This window comes from Peromyscus californicus, unplaced genomic scaffold (assembly GCF_007827085.1).
Source record: "Peromyscus californicus insignis strain IS unplaced genomic scaffold, ASM782708v3 Scaffold_12__1_contigs__length_115047231, whole genome shotgun sequence".
In the NCBI taxonomy this organism is placed as follows: domain Eukaryota; kingdom Metazoa; phylum Chordata; class Mammalia; order Rodentia; family Cricetidae; genus Peromyscus; species Peromyscus californicus.
In genome coordinates, this window is record NW_026294413.1 from 50,720,560 (window position 1) to 50,744,563 (window position 24,004).

The 24,004-nt window shown below is 36.6% G+C and overlaps 1 protein-coding gene across 3 annotated transcripts in view; it reads left to right on the top strand.

Annotated features, from left to right (window-relative positions):
- Positions 1–24,004, top strand: part of Rb1 (RB transcriptional corepressor 1) — a 137,336-nt gene that overhangs the window by 30,774 nt on the left and 82,558 nt on the right. For all 3 annotated transcript variants that reach the window (XM_052732766.1, XM_052732765.1, XM_052732764.1), the window contains exons 3-8: positions 2,137–2,252; positions 5,178–5,297; positions 12,106–12,144; positions 13,249–13,316; positions 18,385–18,495; positions 22,465–22,607. In XM_052732766.1, coding sequence (XP_052588726.1) covers positions 2,137–2,252; positions 5,178–5,297; positions 12,106–12,144; positions 13,249–13,316; positions 18,385–18,495; positions 22,465–22,607 — 597 coding nt within the window. The remainder of the gene's footprint in view (positions 1–2,136; positions 2,253–5,177; positions 5,298–12,105; positions 12,145–13,248; positions 13,317–18,384; positions 18,496–22,464; positions 22,608–24,004) is intronic.

Consider the following 24,004-nt stretch of genomic DNA (forward strand, 5'->3'; position numbering starts at 1 on the left):
GATTGTTTGGCTCGGCCTGGGAGGAGGGGACTAGACCTACCTGGACTGAGTCTACCAGGTTGACCTCAGTCTGTGGGGAAGGCTTTGCCCTGGAGGAGATGGGAATGGGGGGGGGGGGTTGGGGGGAAGGTGAGGGGGACGGGAGGGGGGGAGAACAAGGGAATCCGTGGCTGATATGTAGAACTGAATTGTATTGCAAAATAAATTAATAAAAAAAAAAAAAAAAAAAAAAAAAAAAAAAAGAAAATGAAAGGCTGGGGAGATGAGTCAGTGAACAAAATGCTTGCTATATAAGCATGAAGACCTGACTTAGATTACCAGCACTCAAGCAAAGAGCTGTAAGTCCTGTCCTGGGGCAAGGGCAGCAGCAGAGACAGGTCAGTTGTGGGGGGTCCCCTCACTAGCCAGTCTAGCTGTAGCAGTAAAGTTAAGGTCCAATAAGAACCCTGTCCTAAAAGATAGTGGAGAGCAATTGAGTAAGATAGCCAAAGTTGACCTCTAGCTTACACACACACACACACACACACACACACACACACACACACACACACACACGAAAGAGAGAGAGAGAGAGAGAGAGAGAGAGAGAGAGAGAGAGAGAGAGAGAGAGAGAGAGAGCTGATAGATATATTTACCCATATAATTACTAAGGATTAGAACTTTCTGGTCACAAAAGGGTTCTCTTACCATCTTTATAGTCATTCCCCAGCACATCTCCTTGTCCCTGGGTAGCTGCTGATCTAGTTTCTGACATTAATGATGAGTTTTTATCTTTTCTGGAACTGTGTATGGAAGAATATGCTACTATTTTGAGTCTAGCTTTTTCTTTTTTGGTGACTTTTTCTCAATGTAATGATTTTGACTTCTCTGTTGCTACATTTATTAGTACTTTCCCTTTTGTTAGATAGCATCTGTTACAGACTTCTATTACAGTTTGCTTATAGAGTTTCCTGTGGTTATTTCTATTATATTTCTATTATTTATATTATTTCTATTGCTATTGTATTTGGTTCGCTTCTAGTTTGGGACTACTTTTATTAGTAGTGTTTTAATTTCTTCTGGGCATAAGTATTGAGAGTAGAATTGCTAAGTGATGTGGAAGTATATATTTAGGTTTACAGAAACAGGCCAAACTTGTTTTTCAAAATAGTCATACCATTTTCAGTTTATTATTGACATTCACTTGTCTTCTTACACTTCTTCCTTACTAATCATTAATATTGTAATTCTTTTTAAATTTCAATTACTCTTATGGATCTATAGCTATATTTAAAAGTATTTATATTAGAAGGAAAGGTTTATAGTTGGATAATGGTAAATTATCTAATATCTATAATCATTTGGTAGTCCGATACTCTCATTCTTCAGCTGGTACATGAGAGTCCAGATGTGTAAAATGTCTTACATCTGACCTCTCAGGAAGTAGTTCTGTCTGCTCATTAGACCATTAGATAATCTGACACTTCATTTTATCTTAATATGATCCAGATTTTACCTACAAGATATATACATTTAGAAGGTGGCATATACTGTTGAGGGGAAAGGATGATACTGAAAACATAGTCTACTTACAGTGTTAGCCATTTCTCATCTGTTACTAAGTGTATGCTGGACACTATGCCCAAGGCTTTAAACATAGTCTCATTTAATTCTTATTAACTGAGATTTGCATTCAATCCATTGTGTAGGTGGATTATTTAAGAAATTGCACAAAGCCAGTGAATGCTTGAATGAACAAAAGGAAATAAAAACGGATAAATTAGAGCAAAAGAAGTATACCCTAATAAGTGAGACAGCTTTTTTTCTGGAAAAAAATTTAAAGTTATAAAATTACAGAATATTTTAATGTGGCTCTAATAATATTGGGCTACTAAGAAACTGTTTCAAAGAACTGACAGATTCTGAGTTTCCCAAAGTAGTTTAACTTTTTAATCCTCCTTGTAATTTTTTTGCCTTATAATTTAAATTTTGAGTGTTTATATTAATATAAAGTAAAATATTTTCAAGTATATGCCATTATAAGAATTTAAAAATACATTTTTATGTTTGATGAGGAAAATCATATGTAATTCAGCTTTAGCATGGTATCCGGTGTGTGAATGACTTAATAAAATATTTGAACCTTTTTATTCCTAGGAAGGATATATTCAAAAGAAGAAGGAACTCTGGGGCATCTGTATCTTTGTTGCAGCAGTTGACCTAGATGAGATGCCATTCACTTTTACTGAGCTACAGAAGACCATAGAAACCAGGTAAAAACTCTGTCATAAAAGTTCTGCCATTTAAAAAGTGCTTTTAAAGTTTTAATACACTTTAAGAAATTGGTGGAAATGCTATGATTAAATTAAACATAACAGATTCAGGACAAATAGTGACTTGCCGTTCTCTGGTAGGGTTGGTTGAAGTTTAGATTTTTTTTTTTAAAGAATTTATTTTTTCTTTTATGTTTTGCCTGCATGTAAGTGCGCCATGTGCAGTGCCTGAAGAGAGCAGCAGTTCCTTTGGAACTGGAATTATGGGTGGTGTGAGTCATCATGTGAGCACTAGGAACTGAACCCTTGTCCCCTGGTGTTCACGTGCACCTGCACATACTACCCATATAAAGACACGCACGCGCACGCACACGCGCGCGCGCGCGCGCGCACACACACGCACACACATGCACACACTTACACACATACACACCCCTAATTAGAAGTAAAAAAATATAAATCTTTTAAAAAGTAGTGAGTCTGTCTTAAATAAGATTTATTTAACTTCAAGATTTTAGCATAGTAGATGTTTTAATTATGTACATTTAAAAACTGCTATATATTCAGTATTGATTATAACACTTGACCCAGAAATTCCTTAGCACATATTTTTTTTACCTTTAAAAGTATATTAATTTGTTCTCAAGTAATTAGCAGATTTTGTATTAAATGAACTTACAGGACTTCTGTTATTTCCTTTGTAGTATATTTACAAAACACAGCAGTAAGTAATTTTACCAGATTGGTAAATAAATGTATTTCTTCTGAAGTGAGATAATCTATAATGAAATATAATTGGCATTTTAGTTAAATTAAGTAGATTTAATTACTACATTTTATAGCACTTTTCTTACTACCTTTAAATGAAGTATGGAAACAAAGGCTTTGTACAAATACATAAATACATACATATATATCTTAAAAGATAGCATAAAGATAGCATAAAGAGTTCACAAGAGTCAATGCCTGTAACACCACAGGCACTAAACTCCTCTCTGCTGTCTCTTAAATTACCCTTAGAAAAAGACAACTTTGTTATAACAAGTTTCCATGGTGTTCATTACCTCTCAGGACAGGTATTGTTGTACTCCTGTAAACATTGGACTGTTCTAAGGTTGATTTCTTTTTTTCTGGGTTCTTTACATTTTCTCAATATACTTCTTTTTTTCTTTCTTTTCTCCCACACCCTCTTCTTTTCTTCTAACCATACGAAGCATAAGTAAATGTAAACAAGGGACCTCATGGAGAAGATTATTCATTCTTTGACCCAAGCCCTCTGTTTCAATTTTAGCATTTCTTACTAGCTTTCTAAACTGTTAAGATGAAATTTCAAAGCAGTTTTTTCTAGTGAGCATCTTGATATGTATTGTCTTCTGCCATTCCTGCTTCCTTATTTCCTTTTCCACGTAGCTTATCAACACTGCCTCATCCCCTCTATGTCTTGTCATGAAAACTTGTAATTCCCTCTGTCAAGTGTTCTTTGCCTCCTGCTGATGAGCTCAGCCTTTTTTGTTTGTTTGGTTTGAGGTGTAATCTCGTATTGTCCAGGTGGGTCTCAAACTCCTAGACCTAATTGATCTACCTTAGATTCCTCAGTGCTAGGACTATAGACATGTGCTATCTTACCTGCTGTAGCTGAGGATGTTTCTGGTTGTTGGACAGTCTATAACAGTTCTAGTGACTCCTCTTTGGTTCACTTAGCTGCTTTGGTATAATCTCATATACAAAGTTAATTAGAAATTAATGTATGAAGTCAGGCGTAATGGTGCATGGCAGGCTGATCGCTGAGTTCAAGACCAGGTTGGTCTACATAGTATGTTCCAGGTCAGTCAGGGATATGTAGTGAGATCTTGTGTCAGGAGTAGTAAGAAGAGGAGATGATAATTGATGTATGAGTTGTATCTGATAACTTCTGTCTTCACTGCCCTAATGAAAGGATGTATATTGAAGATTAGTTTTTATAGAAAACAATAATGAATGAGTAGAAGTCGTTTAACAATTTAAAATTTTAGCCAGCTTTTCTTTTTCTTTCTCCAAATATTCAGTCTTGAAGCTTTTGGTAAGGCAAAGGAAATGCCAAGTGGTGCAGAAAAGGTATCAGAGCAAGGTGAGGTAGACATTCACATGGGGGGGCATCTACATGGGCAGAGCAACCTGACGTGGGGTGGGCAGCCTGCCATGAGCTGTCTGGTCTGCAGTGACAGAGACCAAGCAGGGTGTTGTGGGCAGCTAGTTTGAGAGGGATCGTACAAGGGAGATGTGGGAAGGGGTGGAAGCGGTGCACAGTGTTAGTCTGTCCTTGTTGGGGAGTAGAAGGCTTGTTCAAAGAGTAAGTAAATAAGAACAGAGTTTTTGAATATGAAAATGGGAACACTAAAGTGATTTTTGTGTTGGGGTTGAATTGATGGGAACTTATTTTAAAAACATACAGATACAGATGACTGTTTAGTAATGGGTACAGTGTGTCTCATAAATGTGAAAGACTGTATTTTAAATGTTTTCTGTGTACAAGCAGTAAATGTTTGAAGAGATAGATATGCTTACTTACCTTCATTATGCAGTGCTTACATGTATGAAAACATCACATGGTGCTCCCCTAAAATGTTCAATTATTGGACTTTTATGCATCAGTTAAAAAGAAATTTAATTAAAAACCCATACACATATATTTAGAAACAAATATACATACTTTCTATGCCCCTGCTTTTCTTGTTTTCTTAACTTTAAGTAGACATAGTCAGGGGTAGGTAGATGTTGGGGCATGGGTTACTTCTGGTAAAATGCAAAAACAAATGCAACTCTTTCAAAGGACATACAGTGATTTAGTGTAGAGCAGATAATCTTCTGAATTGAAATATATGTGCATTGAAAATGAAATAAGAAATTTTGATAGCTACTCATGCATTATTTTTCTATTCTTTATAGTGTCTATAAATTCTTTGACTTACTAAAAGAAGTTGATACCAGTACCAAAGTTGATAATGCTGTGTCAAGACTATTGAAGAAGTACAATGTGTTATGTGCACTCTACAGCAAATTAGAACGGTAAGATAAAGTTTTATTAGGCTTACACCTTTGTTTTTTGTTTTTCATTTTTATAACCAAATTTTTCACATCGCTGTTCAGTTAGATTTAATCTGAGAACTGTTAGGTATTTAATAAAAAGTATTAAGTATTATCTCATAGCCTTATCCCTTTTTGCTATTATTTTTATTAATTCTTAGGTAATTTATCTATTCATAAACATCCAGAACGCTTGCCCCAAATTAACTGTTTTTACCAGCCTTTCCTGTCATTTGCTTCATCGGACTGTGAGCTTGCTTCCCATCTTGTCTAGTAGAACTTGTAGTTCTGAATAGTGATCTAAATTTTAACTTCTTCCAGTTTAGAAAGAAATCATATTGTCAATGGAAGGTGTGTGACCTATGTTACTAAGTTGTGGTCTGTGCTCCAGCTGGTAGTCAGGAAGACTCCATCAGCACTGTTCAACTGGAAAATCATGACTAGACTTTGCTTGTATTTTTTAAAATGTATTTTTCATACCAATTATAGTTTTCTAACCCCAGTATTATAGTCCTTAATATGACATATCTGTTACTGTTTGTTTTGGAGCTCACTACATTTGAGCAAGAACATATGAAAAAGTAATGTTTAAGCTCAATAAGTCACTCTGTAATAGGACGATAAAAAGAAAGGAGAAAAGTGGAAGCTGGGTGTGGTGGCGCACACCTTTATTCTCAGCACTCAGGAGGCCGAGGCAGGCAGATCTCTGTGAGTTTAAGGCCACTGTTGTCTACATAGTAAGTTGCAGGACAGCCAGGGCTACATAAAGAGATTCTGTCTCAAAAATATAAAGGGGGCTCCTTGATGTTTTGGGGTGAATGAGGATGAGGGCAGCTAGAAAGAGGTCCCTTCACAGAGGCATGTAACTATTTTCTTTGCCTCTGCTTTTTAATTGATGTGTTACTAAAACTAGAGAGTTGTGATGATGGAAGTGACAAAAAATGGAGGGAAAAGGCTCCAAAAGTTGGGCTTGAGGCGGTTCTCCTCTTTTTCCTCCTCTTCCTCTCTTTTGATGTAGGGTCTCACATATATCAGTCTAACCTTAAACATATAGATCTAAGCTACATCCCCAGCATATCCCCATTTTACTTATTTTTTGAGACAGGCCATCCAAGCCTGGTCTTGAACTCATATCCTACCTCAGCCTCATGATACTGGATCACAGGCATGCAATACCATTTCTAGATTTGCCCTAGAATTTTTGAAATAATGCCTTGCCTTTTCTTTACTTTCTCCCTCCCTCCCTCCCTCCCTCCCTCCCTCCCTCCCTCCCTCCCTTTCTTCCTTCCTAGACAGGGTTCCTCTGTGTAGCTATGTATCTATAGCTGGTCTGGAACTCACTATGTAGACTAGGCTGGCCTTAAACTCACAACGATATCTCTGCCTATTAAAGACTTCCTACCATGAGGCCTGGCCTTTGCTTTTTTCATGCTGTTTTTAATTGTAATGTAATGCCACTGCCCACTCCCTGCCTTTTTTTTTAAGTGTAGACTCTTTTTCACAAGAAAAAAAAGAATTTCTTTTCAATTATTAAAAAGAAATGACAAATAAGTTGCCTAAGAAGTGTGAATTGATTATAGAGTACTTGGATAGTATAGATAGTCCTAAACAAAGTGAGAATCAAGAACATATTTCAGTGCTAGAGAGACTATCATTTTGGAATGTTTCTTTCCTTAGGCTACTGTTTCACATTAAAGATCTCATATTAATATATGTATGTGTATATTATTTATATATGTATACATAATATATATGATACACATATATACTGTTTTGTTTCTTTAAAATTTAATAGTGATCTTTTAAAATTCTTTAAATGTTTCCATAACCACTTAATTCATCATCTCAGCAGTTTTCATAAGACTATGGCCCCAAATATGAGAAAGTTCAGAGATTTCTGTCATGATATTATTTAGATCTCTGAAAATTTGAAAAAAAACCTTACATAACCCCATTTTAAGTATTATAACTATAATCAAACGATTATACGCCCGTTTTGATGAGAACTAATGTATTTGTAGTGTTAAATACATAAATTAGCATATACTAGGATTGTGACAGTGCACAAGGAAAAACCAGGCCAATAGTGCACAGCATGAAATGCTTCAAAAGAAGCTTTCCAGAGTTGTAGTAGAGTTTTCCCATCCTTAATAAACAAAGTAAGCAAAAACTTCACTGAAACAATTGGTAAGGAAATTATAGTGGGCTGAAGGATGGCTCATTGATTAAGAATGCTTGCTGCTCTTGCAGATTATGGGAATTCTACCCCAGCATCCACTTCCGGTGACTCACAACTACCTGTAACTCCAGCTTCTGGCCTGTGCAGGGCACCTGCATAGATGTGTGTATAAACAATAGAGATACAGACACATAAACATAAATAAGAATGAATTGAATTTTTAAGAGCGAAAGAAAATTCTACACAAATCAGTACTAAAAGACAAACAAAAACAAAAAACAAGACCTTCAGATTATTTCTAGATCTAGAATTTGAAGGCCAGGGGTCATTTGGGGGTACTTTTTGCTATAATAATTTTATTTTATTTTTATTATTAAAATATAATTACATCATTTCTCCCCATTCCCTTTCCTTCCTCTCACTCTTCCCAGACCCCCCACCCTGTGCACCTGCTTCCTTTTAAATCTGTTGCCTCATTTTCTTTGATGTTGTTACATGTATACAAAATCTGTAATTATAACCTGCTGAGTCCATTTAATGCTACTTCTATGTATATGATTTCAGGGCTAACCATTTGTTATTGGATAACCAGTTAATGGGCTCCTCCCTGGGGAAAATTACTTTCCTACTCTCAGCATTTCTTAATTGCCTGGAGTTATTTGTCTAGGGGTTGGGCCCTGTAAGATTTCTCCATCCACATTTCTACTATAATAATTTTAATTGGATAATTCCAGGTAGTTTTACTCTCTTGTCTGGCATCAGTACTCTGCTTTGATATCAGTTTCTGTTTTCAGGTTATTTATTTATTTATTTATTTATTTATTTATTTATTATACTTTCCACTTATAAATTACAGTTGATATCCTGGGGAAAGTAGAAACGGATGTTAGAAAGGGGAATGACCTCATAAGTGATTTTTAGACTTTACAGAATAGTTTGTTTAGGTGGTTTGCCATCTTTTTCTCTAAACAGAGAATAGTGAATGATCAATAGAAATACCATTAAACCAAAAATTGTCTCTTAATATTTATTAACAATAACTAATAATATTAAGACTACTAACATGAATTTTCTCATATGTATTTTGAAAAGTAACTTTATGTAGTTTGGAAGGGTGGGGAGAAGAAAGTTTCAGAGAATTTCTTAGATGCCAGAAAATTCAGAGGAGAAAGAAGAAAAGAATATCGCATCTGCTACATACTGAAATTTAAAAGCTTTAGAAGTTATGTAGACAATTTCAAAGTGTTCAGAATCTTCCTGGATCCTATTCCCTAAAGGCAAGTATGAATAGCAGTATTTCCAGGTTAGTCAGTGGGATCCCAGACAACAGTTTTCACAGAATTTTCTTCAAACATCACTGGAATATGAGAGTTCATGATGACCATTGACACAAACATCAATGAACAATGAGGATTTGAATCTTCCAGATGTGCTTCATTTAATGAATCAGGAGTCAGAGAAACTACCAATTAACTCCCAAAGCTGTCTTCCCTGTCATCCATAGCTAGCAACCTGTCCAGGGAATGGGAGCAGTAGCAGTTCCAAAGCTAGCCTTATAACTCTGGTCCAGTTGAGATTCTTGTGACGAGGCTTCTCTGTCTTCCGTGAAGTTTGCCCTCATTATCATCTCTCTCTGTGAAGCTGGGTATACACTCTTAAGGTTGTTTCGCCTTATTGAGTTCCTCTGAGGCACCTAGACTAGGCCTACTCAAACAAACCACTGAAGTGTGTCCATGATGAGCTCTTTACAGAAGCATGTGTGGATTCCCTTCTGCATTATGAACTACAGATGTGCCCTTGTAACAGAGAAGATAGAAGTTCCTATCCATCCTTCTTTTCCTCTATCAAAAACAGTAGTTGGATGTGTTGTCTAAAAAAAAAAAAAGAGAGAGAGAGAGAGAGAAGCTATAGTAGGGTTTAGTGGAGATGTAGTCACACATATCTGGATTCTAACCTAATCATGAGCATGTACTGTGTGATCTTGGATAAATGAGTTACCTAAGTTGGGTACTTTGTTTTCTAATGTCTAAATCAAGTTATTGAGAGTACCTATTAGTCAGGGTCCTTGAGAGTAACAGAACTTATAGATGGAATCTCTCTCTCTCTCTCTCTCTCTCTCTCTCTCTCTCTCTCTCTCTATATATATATATATATATATATATATATATATATATAGGATTTATTAGTCAGGGTCCTTGAGAGTAACAGAACTTATAGACTGAATCTCTCTCTATATATAGAAAGGGGATTTATTAGCCAGCGTCCTTGAGAATAACAAAAATTATAGACTGAATCTCTATCTATACATAGAAAGGGGGTTTACTAGAAAGACTCACAGGTTGTGATCCACTTAATCCAACAATGGCTAGCTGTGAATGGAAAGTCCAAGAATTCAGTAGTTGCTCCTCCACAAGGCTGGATGTCTCAGCTGGTTTTCAGTATACGCTGGAATCCTAAAGAAGTAGACTCTAATGCCAGTGAAGGAATGGGCAAGGTGAGGGCAAGCAGGTAAAGAGTAAAAGCTTCCTTTTCCCCTGTCCATATATAGGCTTCCAGCAGAAGGCATAGCCCAGATTAGATTTGGATTAAAGATCTGCAAGGTGTGTCTTCCCACCTCAAGATCTGGGTTAAAGGTGTGTTTTCCTACCTCAGAGATTCAGATTAGAAGTAGATCTTCCCATTTCAAATTAGGCAGAAATCCCTCACAGATGTGCCCTCTATTTTGAGATTTTAGTTAATTGCAGATGTAGTCAAGTTGACCACCAAAAATAGCCATCACATACCTGTTAAGTGTTTAATATATTAAATAAGGTAATACATAAATAGTGCTTTTGTTCAGTGGCTTTGTATAAACATAATAAACTTTTCATGAATATTAGCTTTCAAGTGGGAAAATGCACTATGACACAGATTGGAGGTTAGAGGGCAACTTGGAGGTGTTGGTCCTCTCCTTCTACCATTGGGTCCCATTTTCAAAATCAGGTTGTCAGGCCCAGCAGCAAGCATGTTACCAGCTGAGCTATCTTGCAGGCCCAAAGCTTTTAAAACAAGAAAAAAGACATCGTCTGGAAAGTACTGCATAATACTGTATTTTCATTCTGTATCCCCTTAGACAGTCACAAAGTACCAAGGTGATGCAAGGTGTTTAGAAGTTTGGTAGAATTGATCTGTTCAGTTCAGTTCAGCATTTTCTAAATAGGTTATACACATGTATTTGTCTCAGTTACTTTCTGTTGGCTGTGATAAAATACCCCCAACAAAAACAATTTGAGGGAGAAAGGAATTATTCCCATCTACAGTTCCATAGGGCTACAATGTCTCATAGTAGGGAAGATGTGGCAGCCCCAGCAAGCATGGTGGCAGGGCATACATAAAAGGAAGCAGAGTCCATGAACAGGAAGTGGGTCTGGGCTATTAAAGCCTCAAGACCATCTGAGTGACTCTCAAGTGTGATCCTGTTGGCGATACTTCACATTCAAACTATAACAGTATTAAACATAAGGTCTTATGAAAGAGGTATTTTATGGAATATATTTTAAGAAACTTTATGATATCAGTTGTTTTGTCAAAAAATAAATTAACAAACTACATCAAGAATAACCATTAGTACCCTGCTATATCCATGAGCTCTGGGTTTGATTGAGTGACCCTTCCTCAAAGAATAAGATGAAAGAACAATTGAAGAAGATTCCTGACATCAGCCTCAGGCCTCCACATATATGCACATATGTGCACCAACCCAAACATGTGTACACCACAACATGTACACATGAAAAAGAAAATTAAATGCAGTAATGATTGTGATGCTCTGTTGTAGAGTATTGTATTTAAGTAGAAAAGATGCAATACATTGTATATCTTAGCTAGGTGAAAAGGGTAACCCAGTACTGGTGATTTTGACTAAGAAAAAAAAGCTAGAGATGAAGAAAAAATAGAAACGTATCAAGTAAAATGAGTGGGGACTGGAACCAGGCATACTAAGCATGTGACAAGTGTGTGTACAATACCAAAAACAGTAGCAGGATGTCCTTTAGACTGCTAAGTCTGAATGTCTGAAAGGTAGGAAGGGGTCTGATTGGTAGTGAGCTAGGACTGTGCCTTGCAGGCATTGAAAAGTTGATAAATGATTTTATACTGGGGAATGAGATAGTCTGGTTTGTCCTTAAAAGGCCACCCTGGACTTCGTAATAGGAATTTATATTTTTTATTGACCAGTTTTATGGAATCATTTAGCCCTAATGTTGCCGGCCCTGAATCAAGCCAAGGTTTTCTTTTCCCATCTTACTTGTAGGATTTTCTGGAGTGTGAAAGTTGTGATGCCGAAGCTTCTTTATTACGGGATGAACCATATGGATATATATGACTTACTAGTTAGATAGTCATTAGTTGCCCACTGACCTGAGATTTTTGATTTTATCATCAGTTTTGATTTAAAATTCAGACAGAAGCCAGTCCTTTTGTAATTAGGACACTGTGATGTGAAATGACACTTTGTAGTGGGTAAATGTATTTTACTTTTGTTTTAGAATGCTCACGATTCATGCTGCAGTAGTATTTCAAAAGTTACTGTTAAAAAGCCATAATGATAATGACATTATATATTCCTTTCAGGACATGTGAACTTATATATTTGACACAACCCAGCAGTGTGTAAGTAGTTGAAAGCATTTACTTTTCACTAAAGAACTTTTTTTTTCATGACTAATCTCAGACATATTGATACTACTAAGGTTACTTTTGGGTGATAAAAACATACTACTTTATAAGTTGAGGTGATAAAAATCCTGTTTTAACTGCTCTGAAAATGCATGCCTTATATTGCAAAGGAGAACTAATTAGCTGGAAATTGATTTGGTGTTCTCTGTCACTATTCTGGGGAAAATGCAGTCCATTCATTAAATACTGAGGATCTATCACAGGGATTGTATTAACAAGGCTCTGCATACTGTCGTATAAGAACAAATACATTCTACATTAGGGGGCTGGAGAGAAGGCTCTGCTTAAGAACACTCCTTCTTCCAGAGGACCCAGGCTTGATTCCCAGCACCCACATGATGGCCCACAACTGTCTGTATCTCCGGTGCTATGGCATCTCATGACCTCTTCTGGCCTCTGCAAGCACCTGGCATACAAGTGGTTCACAGACACACATGTAGACAAAGCGCGTGCGTGCACAAATCTCAACACACAAATCTCAATTACAAATTCTAAATTATCTTGAAAACGTCTCCCACAGGCCAGAACAGTATGTCCGTGTCTTCTCTGGAAACAGATCAAGTAGTCCTGGAGATTTTTCTGCCCCATTAGAGCAGTAGCATAGAAATGCAAGTTGTGCATTTATCAATTTATATAAATCTGCTGATTCTAATGACCATTCTATGGAAAAATTCTCAAGGCAAAGTGTTGCTAAACCAAAGCCACCTTAATTCTTTTTTTCTTTTTGCTTACATTGTTCATCTTAACTAGAAAACAAAAGCGCAAACAAGTATAAAGGTAACTAGAAACAAATTACATTAAAGTTCCTTGGGGTTTATATAATTTTAGATTAGAATAAATATTTTGGTAGGCACAACAAATGAAATGAGATAAATTGAGTTCAGGTGTAAATTGTGCTTTTAAAGAGAGTTGCATTCCATTGTGTATTTATTTAACTTTAGTCTACAATCTAAAACAAAACAAACTACTTAAAAGTAAAGCTGAAAAACTTTGTCAGTGTCTAACTTTTTTATTGCTTTGTATTTTTTTTTTAACCAGGATATCTACTGAAATAAATTCTATGTTGGTGCTAAAAATTTCTTGGATCACTTTTTTGCTAGCTAAAGGTAAATGAACATTTTTTTGCATGCTGATGTGTCAGATATAATGATTAAGTTGCTCATTTGGAATAGTACGAAAATTTTATTCAATTAATGTATCCTTCTACTATATTCTTTTTATGGCTTATTAACTGTAAACCATTTTTGTAGTTATGGTAATAGAGACATTATTAGAAATGTTTCATTTCCTATCCTTTCCTCCTAATCCCTCCTTTCTCTTCTGTTTTCTTTATATTTTCCTTTTTAGGAGTGCTAGGGATGGAAGTCAGTGCCTAGTGATTTTAAAATTTAATAAAAGTAATCAGTGGAAATATTAAGTGTTTAGTCATCTTACATGATATTTCTTTTTTTTTCTTTTTGGTTTTTTGAGACATGTTTCTCTGTGTAGCTTTGCGCCTTTCCTGGAACTCGCTTTGTAGACCAGGCTGGCCTTGAACTCACAAAGATCCGCCTGCCTCTGCCTCCCGAGTGCTGGGATTAAAGGCGTGCGCCACCACCGCCCGGCGTACTGTTACATCTTTATTTTTCTTTTTTAGCCTTGTATTTTGTTGATGTTAATACAATGAAAAAGGAAAAATGTAGTGGTTAAATGCTAGTTCCAAATTCATGGTGAATGCTCATATTTTTCTTCTTCTGATTTGGAGAAAGTAGAAACTGATGAGAGTAGTCAACAAATATGAGAATCCAGTATACTGTGCTGATGGAAAACAGCCTGAATCCCATCAGTTTTAGTTAGGGTTTCTATTACTGTGAAGAGACACCATGACCACAGCATATCTTAAAAGGAAAACATTTAATTGGGACTGGCTTACAGTTCCAAGGTTTAGTTCATTGTCATGGCAGGAAGCATGGTGCCATGCAAGCAGACATGGTGCTGGAAGGAGCTGAGAGTTCTACATCTGGATCCACAGGCTGCAGGAAGAGAAAGTGAGACACTGGGCCTGGCTTGAGCATCTGAAACCTCAAAGCCCACCCACCCCCTGTGACACACTTCCTCCAGCAAGGCCACACCTCCAATAATACCACTTCCTATGAGTCAGTGGGGGCCATTTTCATTCAAACCATCACACCATCGCAGTACCGTTGGAGAAGAGGGATTTCTTTTATCCAAGTACTAACCAGGCCTTGCCCTGCTTAGCAGCTGAGATCAGATGAGATCAGGCATGTTCAGGGTGTTACGGCCATAGATAGGAAGAGGGAATTCTACAGCAGTGTACATTAATCTACTTGGAAAAACCATGATAATGATCTCTCGGCACATCCTCTTCCCTCTCCCCACTTTATAATTAATACATTCTATTGTTTTCATTTCATTATCAAAGACTATAACATCTATTCATCTGTAATTATAGTTTCTACATGCCTTTAGTCTCAGTTCAGTATTTAAATGCATTCTGTGACCATTAGCACTACTTTATTATAGCTTCTCTGTTTCTGAGTTCTCGATTTTGATCCATTTCTTAGCTAGTTGGATTGTGCCATCAAGGATTTAAGTTGTCTTGTCCATCTGTTTACCTATGGTATGTGTGTGCCTCAGGCGTGCTGACAAGCGCTTTCACCTGCTGGGCCAGCTCTCCAGCCCTAGATTAAAAACTCGGCCCTTTGATGTCATGTTCCACATGTTTGACATGTTAACGGAGAATGTCCACAGTATCTATACTTGAAAGACAACTTGACTGTGTGGCCTGCTCTTGAGTCATTTTGTCCCGTAAGGCAATATTTTCTAGTTTTGAATGTTGATTTTGAGAAATCTGAGGCTCGCTTAATTTCCTCCTGTCATTTAGTTGCTGAATACTTAGTGAGTTCTTTTTTAAACGTGAGGTTTAGGTCTGAAGAGATAGCTCAATAACTAAAGCACTTGCAGCAGAGCCTGGTTTCATTCCACATGGCAGCTCACAATCTGTCACTCCAGTGCCAGTGCGTGTGTTACCCTCCTCTGGCCTTCACAGCACCAGGCATGGAGGCAGGCAAATGCTCACGTGCAGAAAATAATAGAAAATGAAACTTAAATGTGAGGTTTAATACCTTTACTAGGATATCTATTGATTTGTATCATTCTGCATTCATTTGTGTTGCAATACCTTTAAAAAAAAAACTAGACATCTGTTCTTCTTTTCTGAGACATCTTAATAATGTTATATTTTAAGGTGTTATTTTATTCAGTTAGGTTTTTCTCAAACATTATATCAGGTTGTTTTGTTCTCCATATCTGTTTTCTCTTTTTTTAATTATTTTTCTTTTTGTCTTTTTGGCAATGCTAGGAATCGAACCCAAAGCTTCATGAATGCCAGGCAAATGCTCTGTCACACTGAGCTACAGCCCCAGCTTTGTATTATGTGTAGGTTCTTTTATTTTGTCTTTTGATTTGAACTCTTTTTGTAATGGTGTTATTTGTGCCTAATTTGTTCTTAACTCGTCTGATTCCTTGTTTTTATATCAATTGAAATCAGTGAGCTTCTGTTTGTTTGTTCATTTGTTTTAAGGCAAGTTCTTGACACATGACCCAGACTACCTTTGACATAATGATCTTTCTGCCTGGCATCCCAAGCACTGGGAGTTCACCATAATGCAGGATGGCTTGCTTATTTATTTGTTTATTTGTTTGTTTATCAAAGTATTTTCTTTCTATTAGATTCTCTGATTTTTTTTCTCCCTTTTTTGAAAGTTTACTTTTTCTTACAGAGATCTGCCTGGCTCTGCCTCCCAAGTGCTGGGATTAAAGGTGTGCACCACCACCCGACCTGGCTAATGTTTTCTTTGAGGTAGTTTGAGACACCCTCCCTTCATTCCCTTTACACTTAATGTGGGCTTAGTTTGTATTCCCCAGAGAATTACAGTATACTGTAAACTGGCGTTATGCTGCTTTTAGTCAGAAGGTAAGAACGAGGATAGAGAATTCATCTGAAGTGCTGTGAGCCTTTGAGGTTCTGAATCTTTGTTAAATGAATGCTATACTTTGCTCTTTTCCCAGTCAGCACAGTATACTGGAATGTCTGTGCTGGGCAGCCAGCCATCATGCTTACTTCCCTTTTATTTTCTTTAGCAGTTACTTCTCCCTCCAAGCCAGAAGGCGAAAAAGATGAGCATCCTGCTGGAGCGTTGTTCCAGATTTGGTATTGCTACTAGCACTTGGCTAATGTGTGTTTCTCCTTCCGAGTGTTGTTAGAGTGGAGAGGCTGTTCATCCGACTTTCCTCTGCTCTTCTTACTTGGACGTGCCTGGAAACAAACTTCACCTGTTTCTTCACCGTCACTAACTTTTAGTTAGCATACAAGTTAATGAGTTTTCTAGTGACATTTTCATATCACACATTTCTTCTTTGTTGTTTACACCCTCTGTGATATTTCTTCACTGAACTCATTGCAAACATATGGACTGAAAACACCCACCTGATACAGGGTTATCCATTTTCTCACACATTTTGAGAGTTGCAGTATTTGTTGTTATTGTTAGTAGCTTAGCAGATACCCCAAAGGTAGAAAGTGAATCAAATCAGACTTCTCCTTTATTTAAAAAAATACTTATTTTTATCTTGTGCATATGAGTGTTTTGCTTGCACATATATATATGTACCACATGTAAGCCTGGTACCTGTGGAGGCCAGAGAGGGCATTGGTTTCCTTGAACTGAGAATTACAGACACTTGTGAACTACCATTATGGATGCTGGGAGCCTAACCTGGGTCTTCTGCAAGAGCAGCAAGTGCTGTTAACCACGAGCAATCTCTCTGATCCCTACATGTCTTTCTTAAAAATAAAGAGCCATAGCAAATAGGCATTTTCTGGATTTGATCATAATTTACATTATATATAGGTACCTATTATATGTGTTTATTTTTACAAGCCTTGTAATTGTATGCTATACATGTTACATAAACTTATTATTTTAAGTTACATATGTATGTATGTTACACAAACTGTTAGGATATTATGTTCAATAGTTATTTAGAGATGACCTTGTAATTATATTCTGAGTTTGGTTTATTGTTTTTGGGTTGGTTGTTTTGTTTCTCTGTGTAGCCCTGGCTGTCCTAGAACTCGCTTTGTAGACTAGACTGGCCTCACAGAGATCCGCCTGCCTTTGCCTTCCAAGTGCTGGGATTAAAGGGGTGTGCCATCATCACCTGACTTGAGTTTGTTATTTCTTGATAGTTTTGGTTAGTGTAATATTTTGTGGAGGGTTAAATTGAGCATATGAGATACTTTTTATAAATATTTAGAATGAAAAATTAGCATGCATCATGCTTCAACATGGTTTCTGGAAGTGATGAGTTCTGTAGGTCACACCAAAATAGGAAGTAAATTTTATAAAGGGTAATGCCAAGTAATTTTTTTATTGTTTTGGTTTTTTGAGACAGGGTTTCTCTGTGTAGCCCTGACTGTCCTGGAACTCACTTTGTAAAACAGGCTTGCCTTGAACTCGCAGAGATCTGTCTGCCTCTGCCTCTTGAGTGCTGGGATTAAAGGCATGTGCCACCAACCACCTGGTCCATGCCAAATGATTTTAATAAGAATTAATTATTATAACCCTTAATCTTAAAATTCTGAGGGTAGATTAACACTACCTAAATTTCAAATTTCATTTACGTCTTGAATCTCATTTTTCATTTGTTTTTTTGCAAAGAAGAGAAAAGTCTTTATCATGGCTCTAATGATTAGCAAATGAATAAGCATATGGATATACCATTACTTACATTTTTCTCTGACTTAAAGGTACCAATTTCTAACTTTTCTTAAAAATGTGAATCTTGAGGCCAATTAGATGGCTTTGCATGTAAAAACACTTGCCATCAACCAGGCAACCTGAGTTTGGTCACTGGGACCCACATAGTAAAAGAAGATAACCAATTCCTGAAGGTTGTCCTCTGACTGCCACACGTGCATTATAGTACATGTGCGCGCGCACATGCACACACGCGCGCGCACACACACACACACGCACACTTATGCTCACAAACGTGCACATACATGCATACACACACACACACACACACACACACACACACACACGGGTAAGTAAGTAACGGATAAATATAATTTTAAGATGTTTTAATATGGATCTTTTTCATTTTTAGGAGAAGTATTACAAATGGAAGATGATCTGGTAATCTCATTTCAGTTAATGCTGTGTGTGGTTGACTATTTTATTAAGTTCTCGCCTCCTGCACTACTCAGAGAACCATACAGTAAGTATTGTAAACGATGTAATGTTCTTCTCCTTTAGTGCAGCAGTTCCTTATTGACTATCTTGCGGGTCTAGTGTAGTCCTAAAACTGAATGTATGATAAAACATTAATCAAGAGTGGACTCTGCCTTTTGCTCTCAGCTTTGCTTGACTATGACAGTATCTGATGTGATCAGTTTATTGAGATGTCATCAACTTATTTTTAGCTCACAGTTTTGGAGCTTCCGTCCACAGTCAATTGGCCCCTTTGCTTTGGAGTCTGTAGTAAGGGAGCGCACATGGTAGACACCCTCAGTGGAGTAAAACTTCACCTCTGTTGGAGTTGTGGAAGACATTTCCAGATTCAAATGACAGCAACCTTCAAGTAGTGTGGGTTATAGAAAAAAGATAAAATGTTGAACAAATAATTAAGAATGTAGTAGGAAGTGCTCTGGGTTAATCAAAACAAAGCAAATGTTTTGGGAGGTCCAGAGATATGAAAATTTTTTCAGGACCAGTGAGATGTACAACCTAACAACCTGAGTCTGATGCCCAGAATTTATGGTGGAAGGAAAGAATTGATTTCTGAAAGTTTTCCTCTGACCTCCACAGGTGTGCCCTGGAACCCCAATGTTCATGCATATGCATGCACACATACACACATATACAATAATAATAATAATAATAACAAGGGCTAGAAAGATGGCTTAATGGTTAAGAGTGTATACTGTTCTTGCAAAGGACCTGAGTTCTGTTCCCAGAACCCGTGTTGGGTGGCTCATAATCTCCTGTAACTTCAGCCCCAGGGAGATCCAGTGCCTTCTTCTGGACTTTCTGGGCACTACACTCACTTAAATATACCCCTCACATCACACACACGCGCACACACACACACACACACACACACACACACACACACACACACATGCATAATTAAAAATAAAGTAAAAATTTAAAAATTAAAAAGAAAATTTTTGTAGTAGAAGTGGAGGGCTAGTAAATAGACTAGAAAAGAAGTAGTATTTGAAATGAAGCGTAGGTAAGGTTGGGGAAAGGTTTCCCTTGAAGACGCAGGGGATTGTAGTAAAGTAGAGCAGAAGACAAGACAGAGATATGATTCATAACTCTTGAGAAAGGGGGTGGGGCATTCTATAGTAGCAATTTAAGTTTTTAATTAATATTGGATATTGTATACTATATAACTGATTTTTCTATATAAACAGTAATTGATACTGTTTCAGTGGGTAGTGAGAAGGGTGGGAAATATATTTAAATAAAGTAACTATTGCTGATATAGATAGCATTAAGCAAAGGTAAGTGTAGCTTATGGGGTTTTGTTTATTTATTTATTTATTTATTTATTTTTGGTCACCTTAAAAATAAGACCTTGAAATCACTTTTGTACAGCAGGAAATGTAAACTTAGCTGAGGACAGGCTGATTCCTAGCTCCTGAAGTGATGAAAGTGTTAATAGAAGTGCTAAAACAGATAGCAGATCAAAATGTCAAGTCTGTGCGTGCTGTTGAAGAGGCTGAAGTAGGGAAGCCTAATTCATCTTTGTGAACGATGACTTCATGGGAAAATGAAATCTGGAAGAGCATTTTGACAGTGTATTAAACATTCGTTGGTGGAAGAGGCAGAAAACTTAAACTAGCATAAACTACATATAAAGCAGGAGAAATTTTAAAATATATGGCAAATAGTAAATAGACTTAAAAAGTCCGCATCCTTTAAATGTTCCTTTTGCCTGCCTTTTTCTCACTTGTTTATGTCAATGTTGAAACTTTAAAAGTTAGTATACTAACTGGTGTGATAATGCATGCCTTTAATCCCAGCCCCCGAAGGCAGAGGCAGGTCAGTCTGTTAGTTCTAGACAAGATGGATTACATAGCTCATTTCAGGACAGCCAAGGAGGGCTTCAGAGTGAGGTCCTGTCCCCCAAATAAAATAAAATAAAATAAAATAAGAAGTTGGTGTATTGTGTTACTTTATTCAAATTGATGTCTTTGTTCTTCTTTAGATAATTCAGATCTGTACTTCATTGTTTAAGTGCATTGTTAAAGAGAAACAAGCATGAGAAGCTGAATTGACTGAGTACAGTAAATTTTTAATTAGCTTTTGTGATGGGGATTTCAAATAAAGAGATGTAGCTTGTCTCCCTGTACTTATGACCAACTTCAGAAGATAGTTTATGACCCGTCTGTAGCCTCATATCCCATAGGTTCCTCCAGCTTGTATATGGTTTTATCTTGGTGTTTGTATCTGTAAAAGATAAAGACTTAAAAAGAAAGTACTATTATGGCATCTGAAAACTATTAGTTACTGTTTAATGCCACCAATACTTTATAAGTGTTCAGATTTCCAGTTAGCTCATAAATTCAATGGAAGTGTCTTTTCTGTAGGCTGACTGAATCAGAATTTACATGAAATCTCTACTTTGTGATTGGTTGATAAACTTGTAATTTTTTTATTTTTATTTTATTTATTTATTTATTTTTGAGACAGGCTCTCACTATGTAGCCCATGCTGGCCTGGAGCTTGCTATGTTGCTATGCTGGCCTCAAAGTCACAGAGGTCTTCCTGCCTCTGTGATTAAAGGCATGCACCGCTCACTGTGCCTGGCTTGTTACACTTCTACGACATGCTGCCCCGGCTTGTGGATGTAGTTCAATGGTAGAGCACAGAAGGTCCTGGTTTCGATCTGTAGCACAAAACAGTGTTCCACTTCTTTTCCCTCACTTCCTCATGCTTTATTCTTTAAATAATCAGAGTAGATGGTTTGTGCGTGTCATGTGTACATGTCTTTTGCCAGCATGTATGCTTATGTACCACTTAGTGCCTGGTGTCTGTACAGGCCAGAAGAGGGCATCCTATCCCCTGGAACTGGACACATAGTTGTGAGCCACCATGTGGATACTGGGAATTGAACCTGAGTCCTTTGGAAAAGCAGCCAGTGTTCTAAATCACTGAGTCATCTCTCCAGCCCCCTATACTACAACTTTTAAATACATTGTAATTTGCTAATACTTAAACATTTTATACTGTGCTTATAAATAGAACTCATAAATATTTGATTATTCATTTTAAGGATCTAAAATAGAGAAAAACTATCTATACTTATTTAGTATTGTTTGTGGGGTAGTAGGATTGTGTGTGGGCCTGGGTGTGAAAGCTAAAGGAAACTTGCAAGAGTCAGTTCTTCATTGCACTGTGTGGATTCCAAGGATTGAACTAGGTTTAGGTTGTCAGCCTTGACAGCAAGCGCCTTTGCCCACTGAGACATCTCATCAGCCCAGGAAATAGTTTTGGTCATGCATACTGAGTAGAATACACTTATAAGTAATTTATAAATTATCTGTTTACCAGGCTTTCTCCGGGTTTATGGGATATAGCATTTTGGGGGTGGCATTTGGAGTAAAAAAAATGTAAGTTGCAAAAATTAATAACAGCATATACATCACAACAGGCATTCAGGAACAGTTCATGGCTCAGTGATAGAGCATTTTTGTAGCATTCACAGAGACCCTGGATTTGATTGCCAGCACTATAAAACTAAAGGGGAGACCCAATAGGTATTAATTAATGAGTTTAAATTGTTAATTATGTAGTGATCCATAATAAGTGAAATAAAATTCTACGAGGATTATTTCTAATGTTGTCTTAGAATGTGTCATTTTATTTTATTTTATAATTTATTTAATTTTAAGTAATTGTTTTGGAGGTAGAGGTCTCATGTGACCTAGGCTGGCCCTGAACTCACTATGTAGACAAGGATGGTATTGAACTGTGACTCTTCCTCTGCCTCCTAAATGCTGGGATTACAGGCATGTACCAGCATTCCTGGTGTATGTGGTGATGGAAATTGAACCCAGGGTTTCATAATTTTCTAGGCAAGTACTCTACCAACTCAACTACATCCCCAGCCCAATTTCATTAATTTTTTTCAGTATGGAATGTACAGTTGTTCTTATCTAATTTACCATTTTTACAGAAACAGCTGCAATACCCATTAATGGTTCACCTCGAACACCCAGAAGAGGTCAGAACAGGAGTGCCCGGATAGCAAAACAACTAGAAAATGATACAAGAATTATTGAAGTTCTCTGTAAAGAGCATGAGTGTAATATAGATGAGGTAATTTCGCTGACTCTTTCTTTAAAACAGTTGAAGTAGATATATATGAAAAGTCTGCCTGAAAATACGTACGCTTCATTGTGAGCATGCTTTTTTATTTTTTAATTAGGACCACTTCAATTTTATAGGAGCAAAATGCTTGATTTTTGTATGAAAAGTAGTTTTCATACTTTCTTACTTAGCTTTTAAAGAGAATATCCCCTTCTGGAATTACTGAATGTGTATCATGAAGACAATAGTTTTCAAATATATTTCTTCTTCTTTTCCCTTGAATTTACTAATATCCCTAGTGTTTAAAACACCCTGCCAAGAAACCTTAGTTTCACTTTAGTGTGAGTGATATAACATTCAGTTTCTGTTTAGCCTTTTATGACTCTCTTTCCAAATACTATATCAGATGTTAATAACTGTTGGAGAGAACTTATGCACACATAGTAATTACTTATTTTCTTCAAGAGTCTAGGATTTGAAATTGAAAGGATTCTTACAAATAATGTACCCCACTGCTTTATAGTAGTGAGTCAACATGCTTCCAGAGACTGGTTGCTCATCACCCACTGATCCTTTGCTAAAGTTTTGGACATCTGACACAGAGTCTGTCTTCATTTTAAAGATTCTTTCTCTCATAGTTTATTTGTTGAAATTTTGTCTACAATTCATCTCACCAGATGGGTGAAAGTGTTACATTTTTATAATTCTAAGTATTAGAAACATTTCCAAGATATCTAGGCCTTACCACTGTGGTTCTTACTAATGTCATAAATATGTATCTCTGTGTTTATATTAACTTTATATAGAAACCTAAATGGTTGCTTTTCACCTTTCTAGAATCACAAGTTACCACATATAAATAAGCTGACAATTGTAGCTGAAATAGTGCTATCTCAATTCTGCTGTTTAGTAGTAAGGGAGCAAATAGTAGTAAGTGAGTTTTTCTAATTCCCTGGATTTTTTGTACCATAACTAGTTACATTTTACTTTGAGGATTAGGATAAATAAAGTTTTCATCTTAAGGAATTTGTTCTTAGAATTTAGAATGTTTACATAGTTATGATTCAAGTATAGCTAATAAAAACTTTAGTATTTTATTTGACAATTGATTAAATATAGCATTTATGGATATATAACTGTTGGTTAATTATACTAATTGATTTACTACTAAATATCCCAGGCAAGTGTGGACTAATTAGAAAAAAAATGTACTATTTGTTAGAAAGAAAAATCAGTAAGTGTAGACTAATGTCTGGAAAAGAAAGTTAGTAAAAGAATAGCAGAGTTAGAAATTCTGCAGTACACTGCACTTGTGGAGCAGCCCGTTATCTGTTTCTAAGGGTCACTTTAAAAGGTTGGGTTCAGTGCTCCTTATGCAACAGATCCCATTTCATTAACAGGCTTTC